The sequence below is a fragment of the Cynara cardunculus genome, assembly GCF_001531365.2.
Source record: "Cynara cardunculus var. scolymus isolate 2C chromosome LG 9, CcrdV1, whole genome shotgun sequence".
Taxonomy (NCBI): domain Eukaryota; kingdom Viridiplantae; phylum Streptophyta; class Magnoliopsida; order Asterales; family Asteraceae; genus Cynara; species Cynara cardunculus.
Genome location: NC_037536.1, coordinates 8569406 through 8578114, shown reverse-complemented (window position 1 = coordinate 8578114; position 8709 = coordinate 8569406). Strand labels below are relative to the sequence as shown.

At 35.4% G+C, this 8709-nt stretch overlaps 1 protein-coding gene across 1 annotated transcript; it reads left to right on the top strand.

Annotated features, from left to right (window-relative positions):
• The first annotated feature begins 2132 nt into the window (after window positions 1-2132).
• Window positions 2133-6554, top strand: LOC112518281 (probable mediator of RNA polymerase II transcription subunit 26b). The gene is made up of 9 exons (XM_025125922.1): window positions 2133-3005; window positions 3805-3873; window positions 3964-4046; window positions 4944-4996; window positions 5077-5204; window positions 5289-5316; window positions 5403-5647; window positions 5870-5960; window positions 6146-6554. Exons 1-9 carry the CDS (start codon window positions 2601-2603, stop codon window positions 6271-6273), a joined length of 1230 nt encoding a protein of 409 aa, XP_024981690.1. The 5' UTR covers window positions 2133-2600; the 3' UTR covers window positions 6274-6554.
• Window positions 6555-8709: the final 2155 nt, after the last annotated feature.

Genomic DNA, 8709 nt, shown 5'->3' with positions numbered 1-8709 from the left:
TCAGTTGGTATTCTTCGAAAAATATGTTTCAATTTTTTTAGCCTTGTTTGCATATATTACTTGAGGGCTTGTGACCCCTACTACTAATACTTCCATCCTTCAATGGCCACACTTTGAAAAATGTCATGGCTTCAACGTGACTCTTGAGCCTTGAGGTTTGACATTGCCAATCATGTGACAATAACACCATTCAGAACCTTGGTTTCGACTAAGTGGCTGTTTGATAGTTGCTGAATGGTTTGATGCAAAATGATTAAGTGGTCAGAATGATTAAAAGGTTTTCATGATATATTGCAAAATGAAATATAATTGTTCGGTAATTGTTTACGATAAAATTAGGGCGCTGAATGGTTGAGGGAGACCCATGATGCAAAATCGTTAAAATGATTTTAGAATCATTAAAAACAAACTTAACTTAAGGTAACCCGATACATAGTTGATATAAGATTAGCCAAAGCGTATCTATTGTGTTGGAACTGGGTTAGGATCATTTGAAAGCAATCCAACCCAACCCAACCCAACCCAACCTAATGAACTCAATGTCTTTTTATACTATGGATTTAATATGATTCTTAAGTCCTTGATTAACATTTGTATATTAGACATAAGACTAATCCATAATTAGCTATATTCAAAAATTATATTGCAATTTCAACCGTAATTTTACATTTTCATTTACATGAACCTCAACTTTCTTTTTTGAGTTTGTTAGTCATTTTTGTATGTTACCATTTTGATTTTACTTTATTTAAACACTAGTTGTGTACCTGCGCAATGCGGCGGGAGCCGTGAATTTTCATGATTTTGAAGTTTCACTGGTTTTATTAGAGAAGATTTAATGATGATATAAGTTATACTTGGTCTTTACATATTAATACAATTTGAATAAATAAGAGTTATGGTTCCAATTACAGTTTATTGATGAAAAAATTTGTATGATAATTTAAAATCCAACATATTTAAACGACTCCACAAATGTGTTCGATTTACACCAAGAGCAAAAAATCAAAAGATCGAGAGCGAAACCGAGAATTCTAGAGCAATTGAATGAGAGAACTTTTAATAACTCATGGTGAATATCAATTTGAATCTTACCTTGGGGGATAGGGAGAAACCATAAATGTATGAGAGGATGAAGGCATGAGTAAAAAGTGTCAAAAGTATCTTGGGAACATGAAAATAAAAAATAATAATGTGCATTGGTAACTTATGTTATATGTTATTTTAATTGTAAATTAAGGGATTTTAAAACTGAATGCATAAAGTAGTAGTACTTAATGCGTTATGAGTTGTTTTTAAGACTTTTAAGACTTTGTGCATAAATGTATAGCACTTTGTGCATTAAAATTATTTTAAAGACTTTTGATAAATCTGGTTTATAAGGTAATATAGATAAATACCTAGCTATATTGTAAAATGATATATCAAAGTTTAACCTGATCAACCAACCCAACCTAACCCAACCTGCACGGTTTGTGCACATGAGACAGATTGATCGGGTTGAAGCCATTTAAACAACTTAACCCAATATTTGTAGTTTAAAAAATCTCAACTCAACCCAACCCAACTAAAATTACAAGCCAACCCAATCCAACCCGTACAGTTCGGATTGAGTTGGTTCGTAGTTTTACTTGAGTTGAGTTATGTTGAGTTGAGATTTTTCTTATTAACCTGGATATCCAACCCGTTATACGAGCCGACTAATCCTAGGACGACCACATGCTTTGCAGATAGCCCAGAGTCACCGCATTTGAACCTTCGTAGCCACAAAAAGATTTTTATTCCTCATTGGATTTGAAGCTGAGACCTCAAGGTACTTTTGACCTTTGAAGTCAAGTTCAAACCAATTAGACACCACCCTTATGGTTGAGTTGAGATTTTCCAAACTACAAACATTAGATTAGGTTGTTTAAATGACTTCAACCCGATTGATTGAAACAAAACACTGGTGTTTCAGAGTGTTTGACGTTTGTTTTGGTGAAATGTTTCTTGAAAGATGCTAAATTTTACAACTTTGCGTGGCGTTTGTCATATCTGCCCAAATGGAATGAATATAAAAATATTGCATCTTCCATTTCCAGCCCCCTGAATTGAAAATTCCATCTTTTCTTTTTAGTGAGAGAAAGGAAGTCAGAGAGAAGGGGATGTATATCTAAAAATGTATGCATATTTTCTTGAAATCAAATAAGGCAAAAAGTATCTCTCCCATAATTATAACGATCCTTTCTTCATCATCGATTTCGGATTCTGTAATATCTGTTTGGTCATCTTATCGGTTCTTCGATAAATCCCAACTGGGTTCTTCACAAATTTCAGTTTCATAACGAAAACGCTAAGCAAGATTCATCATACACAACCTACTGATACAATCTGATCTTAGTTTGGTGTCTTTTTCACTGTTTCAATCGAACTTACAAGGGTTTGCTGTTGTTTCTTCTGTTGTTCCCCTAATTTCTACCGAATTTATTTAAAAATCGAGGCTTCCGATTTTGTGGGTGCGATCGAATCGGTGGTTTCGATTACTGGGTACACTCGGAAAGTCCTTGAAAGAATCGGGTGTTTGATCTTTTGTTGTTGGGGGGAGGGGGGAGGCGGTTACAATGGCAGCTTTGGAATCTGGTGGTCGAATGGATTACTGGAGGGAGTATTTTCAGACTTCTAATGGCGATCTGTTTGAAACCATCGAAAAAGCCATCATGGTGGCTGCTTCTGATTACCCAAAAGAGTTTCGAATCAGGAGAGATGGCATTGCTCAGATTTTGTTCTCCTGTAACTTGATCAAGTGTTGTGGTTGTGATAAACTGGAATTAGGTTTTCCTGCAGATGATGAACAAGAAGATGATGATGATGATGATCATAAAGAGCTTAATGATAATATTATTAATAAAGTTAGTGATTACGATTATGGAGTTGCAGAAGCTTTGACAGATGAAATCGAAGAGGAATCCCAGATGTTTGGTGAGGTTATGAGGATTAAACAGATTGTTGATAACCATCAAGATGAGGTTCTTCCCTAATCCTTCAACTTTCTTTGGTTTCAATTCAACAGAATGCAAATTTGTTGGTCTTTGTGCATTCTGTAACACCTTTATAATCTGAAATTGGGTACCTAAATTCATGGTTTTTGATCTAATTCAGTTGCAAGATTGCAAAATTTACTTCTTTTTCTATCAAAATTGGACCTTTTGTTCAGCTATTCTATTCATTGTTCATCATTCCTGATGAACCTTCAAACAGATTGTGTTTTGATCCTTTTATAATCTAAAATTGGGTACCTAAATTCATGGGTAGAGCTTGTTTTTGATCCAATTCAGTTGCAAGATTGCAAAATTTACTTCTTTTTCTACCAAAATCGCAACTTCCCTGCTGAGCATTTCCTCGGGCATTCAGACCTTTTGTTCAGCTATTCTATTCATTGTTCATCATTCTTGATGAACCTTCAAACAGATTATGCTTCTTTGATCCTTTGATAATCTGAAATTGGGTATCTAAATTCATGGGTAGAGCTTGTTTTTGATCCAATTCAGTTGCAAGATTGCAAATTTGCTTCTTTTTCTACCAAAATGCAGCTATTCTATTCACTGTTCATCATTCTTGATGGACCTTCAAACAAATTATGCATTCTTTGATCCTCTTATAATCTGAAATTGGGTATCGAAATTCATGGGTACAACTTGTTTTTGATCGAATTCAGTTGCAAGATTGCAGTTATCCTTTTTCTTTATACAAATATGCAGAAATCATTATGTTTGTGATCATAAATTTCAGTTCTTTAAAGTATAGTTCTGTGATCATTAATTTCAGTCTGAATCTGTGTTATACAACTCGTTGAGAAAGCTTCAATTGATGGCATTATCGGTGGAAATTCTCAAGGTTCGAATACAACTCTAATCGGGCTTCGTTCTTTTGGTCATCAAACAATTTAAGTCTTGTTCTTATGGATGTAAATTATCTATGCTTCAGGCAACTGAGATCGGAAAGTCTATCAATGTTCTTCGAAAGCATGTGTCAAAGGATGTTCGTCACATTGCGAAGACACTCATCGGGTATGAATTTTTCTTAATTTAGCTCCACAAGTATTGTATTAATCTACAAGTAACGGTTAGTTGACGATAATCTACCCGTAAAGAAAGAGAGTGCAACTTTGATTTGGATTCCTAAAACGGGAATACTGATCATTCGTTAGCGCAAAGATTCACGTGACTTTGTTAGCAACGTTTTAGCACACACGCGCTAATGGGCATGGATATATGGTCTATAAACTCTTGTATTTGAAATAAAGTGATCATTTACTCTTAATACGGACAATCAAACCTATATATATACATATACATACATGTATGTATAGTGGCATGAGAACGGTACCTTAATAGGAAAATAAGAAAACGGCTAAATCACGTGCAAAATTACATGTAATTTTCCATTAATAGTCAACAAAGAGGGTGCTGGCGACGTGGTCCACGTCCTCAGGTTGCAGCCAAAGTCGCGTGAATCACATGTGATTCGACTCTCTTCTTATTTTCTTATTTAGGTATTGTTCTCGTATGAACCTGATTCTGTATGTATGTCTATATATATATATATATATATATATATATATATATATATGAATTGGGATCGTGTAGGAAATCAAAACCCCGTGAGGAGCGTAGGAAGCACTAGCGGAGGTTCACATAAGTTAACATGTTAACGTGTGTTAGGATACTAACTTATGTAAACATACACTAACAAAGTGCTTCCTACGTTTTGTCACGGAATTTTGATTTCTTACACGATCCCAACTCGCTCTCTCTCTCTCTCTCTCTCTCTCTATATATATATATATATATATACATGTATATATATGTAGGGATCTTCTTTCTTTGTTTCCGTAAGAGGTTTTTTAGAGAGAATTCGAAAGGTCTGCATATCCTAACATATATGATGAACTACTGAAAATGCAGAGGGTGGAAGTATATGGTTGATCAATGGGTGATGGCTACAGAAAAGGCGGCAGGTACGTTGCATCGAAACAAAGTATCGATTTATTGTTATTCAATATTTGCATCGTTAATTTGATTGGGTTACGACGAACAGCGGTTTCTGAAGCAACACCGGAGTCACTGAACCCGTCTGTTCTTGATGAAGAAGAAGAAGGCCTCCCGTCTCCTCCACTCGACGATTTAGCGTTCTTTTACCCTCAAACGTCATTGGAGCTATCTGAGGTATGCAACTCGGATTTTCGTTACTTATATTTATTTTGGGATCGTTTTCTGACCGGGCTTGTTTTCCGACCGTGGTGTGCCTAGTTCTTTGACGGGATGGACGAGTACGGAAGTGAGTTGAATAGTAATTCTTTTGCTATTTGGTTCTTTATTAAATTCTCAACTTGTATAGGGATTCACTGTTTTCGATTGTTTCAGATCCTGGAAACAATGGTAGAACCGAGAAACAAAGCATACCGAAATGCAAACAGCAAAAACCGACAAACGTGCCAATTATGGTTCGTAAGAATGAGCCGGACTCTGATGTAATGAAAATGAAGAAGAAACAAGCAACTGTTGTGAAACCGATCAAACCTTCGGTTGCCGAGTCTGCACCGGGTAGACGTATCAAACTGAACACGGAAAGAAAGCTGCAAACCGAACCGAAGAGGCCTCATCAAAGCGTGAGTGATGACTTTCCATGGTCCATTGGTTAAATGACCTTCTAAAAGGATTGTTTCTTCCGACATGTTTTACGCACAACACAAGAGTGCGTAAAAAAAACCCGTCAAAAAGTCATGGATTTAAAAAAGCACTCGTCGAGAGTGTCGTTTAGCTAAATAAAATCACCTTCCCGCTGTACGTATCAATTACGCTGCTAACTGTCGTTTTTATCTAACAAACAGAAGCCGAGGCCCACAGGCGAAGCAACGGGTCAAGACAAATTTGAAGCGACCAAGAGAAAGCTCCAGGAACGGTATCAACAAGCGGAAAACGGTTTGTGTTTCCTTCTTTGAACTAAAACAACAAAATGTTTTCAAAATGACAAAATTAACCTCTCGACGTGACTCGACGTATCTGTATCCTTCTAGTCTCCGTTAATAGGCTTTTGACTCTTTCGTCCTTGATAACAAAAGAGTTCATTTGGAAAATAATCTGATGACGGTGTTTGTTTTGAACAGCGAAGAAGCAGCGAAAGATACAAGTTATGGAACTGCACGATCTGCCAAAGCCAAAACAGCAGCAGGGTTTTCCGATAAGAAATCAACACAACGTTAGGCTCGGGAGCAACCACAACAGACATCGGTGATGAAACGGTATCGAGAAATAAAGCTGGTAGATGATGTTTTTTTGGTTTAGTTAAAGAAAACACCGATTCTTCGAGTGCAAACACAATAAGAATCGTCATTTTATTTTGGGTCGATTGAGAGACCCTGGACATTATAGAGAGCTTAGTCGTGATCGATCGCGTTTGCTGTAATCGTTAGTATCCGTATAGACCGTTAACGGAAGTGTTTTTGAAAAACCGATAGATCGTTATCGAATTTTAGGTGAACCGGAACGATAAAAGCGTTATAAATGATTATTGCACTTCTTTTATGTCGATTTTCGTTTGATCGAGAAAATTAGTAGATATGGTGCATTTAACCATTTCAGAGTTGCATTTATCCTAGGATAAATAAAATGTCTTTTTATTAATCTGGATATCTAACCCGTTATGCAAGCCGACTAATCCTATGACGACACATGTTTTGCAGATAGCTTGGAGTCTCTGCATTTAAACCTCCGTGGCCATAAGGGATTTTTATTCCTCCTTGAATTTTAACCTGGCACCTTCACTCTTTGTTTTAAGGAAAACAGTTTAATTTATTTTTATTTTTTCAAATTATTAATATACGAGTGTTTTTTTTATTAAATTAAAATGTAATAAATTTACCTAATTGAATAAAAAATATAATACATTTTTTAATCATAAAACAGGGAAAGTGTATATTTTCTTTAAAATTAAATAAAAAAATGTAAGTTTACAAAAGATAAAAGGTTTTTGTTTACTTAATAATTTCATTAAGAGTCGGTCTCTGAATTACTAAGAGGTGAATTTTATTTGATAAAAAGATCTGTAAACCTTTTGAATAATTTTGTATATTTGATCTTCTTTAATCATTCAGTATCTTAATTTCATTCTGAATAATTATCAAACAATTATATTTTATTTTTTATTATATTATAAAAATCTTTTAATTATTCTAACCATTTAATAATTTTACATTAAAATATTCGATAACTACCAAATCTTATAATAAAAAGTGAAACAAAATAAAAAAGGGAAAAAAATTACACGTGGTTTTTGTTGACGATGAATCCGACTGGTCTAGGTCAACTATTTGACTCAACGTATCGTGTGCCTCGTTGGCCGCCGTGACAAACTGCACGTGCTTATCGTGGGTATATTTTCTTTAAAATGTACATTTCTACCCTTAACATTTATTTTATTGTCAATAAACACCCCTATAACTAGGGATGGTGATTTGCCCCGACCCGATGGGGAACCCGGTTCACCCGACATGAACGGGGACGAAGATTCGTAACCTCAACCGACGAATACTCCACCACACATATTGTTTGAATAAAAATTCGTAACCTCAACCGATGAGGACATTATCCTCGACAATACCACCAGCATCATCGATCAATTGTCGAATATCCCCAACGCTGATAACATCTTCGACACACAATCATGAATCATCGACAATCGAGATCCTACTTAAATTATCCTCGACTAACGGTAACGCTTGTTTATCTTCGATGACCGTTATCTTTATCATTTATGGAAGGTCTGACATATTTATAATCAAGATTCTCTTCATTAATACACCCAGTGTAACCGATAATCAGTATTTAATGACCTCATCAAGAAACAACCGTTATCTCCATAATAATTATTAAAGACTGCCGTTCTAACCGTTACTCAAGCTACCTATAAATAAGGTTCAAGAGCATTTGAAGAAATATTCATCTCAAAAGTCGTCTCTTAAGTTTATACACGATACGTCGTGTTTATCCATGATCTGTAATTTTAATCTGTTATTTTTGGTAAGAAATCATACCTTCGACCGATGAGTAAATTTCCCTTGACAACGACAACTATAACCATAATTCATACGATCGACGATCATGACATCCACGATTGTGGTTATCTTTAACCATAAGATCTTCGACCTTTGGTCGAGGATTATTTTTCTTCGATCCCTGATCGACGATTTTATATCTATGATCAATGTTTCCTTCGACGCACGATATTAATGACTTAGGGGTTGTTTGGCAGATACTAAATGGTTTGGTGCAGAATGATTAAGTGGTCAGAATGATTAGGAGACTCTCATGGTATAGTGCAAAATAAAATATAATTGTTTGGTAATTATTTACAACGAAAATAGGGCGTTGAATGGTTAAGGGAAACTCATGATACAAAATCATTTAAAGAGTTTTAGAACCATTAAGAGACAAACTTTTTTTTTTGTCAAACAAGATTCACCTTTAACGATTTAGAGAGTGCCTCTTAATAGAACTATTAAGAGGTAAATAAACAACCCTTTACATTTATTACATCGACCGTCACGTATGGTTTTTTTATTGCAGGAATAAAGACGTATGCCATTTTTTCACAAATGTTAATCGGGAACTTCGATTTTAACGACCAAAGGGCCTTTGGCCTAGCGGTATCGTAGCCCTTGACCTTCTAGGA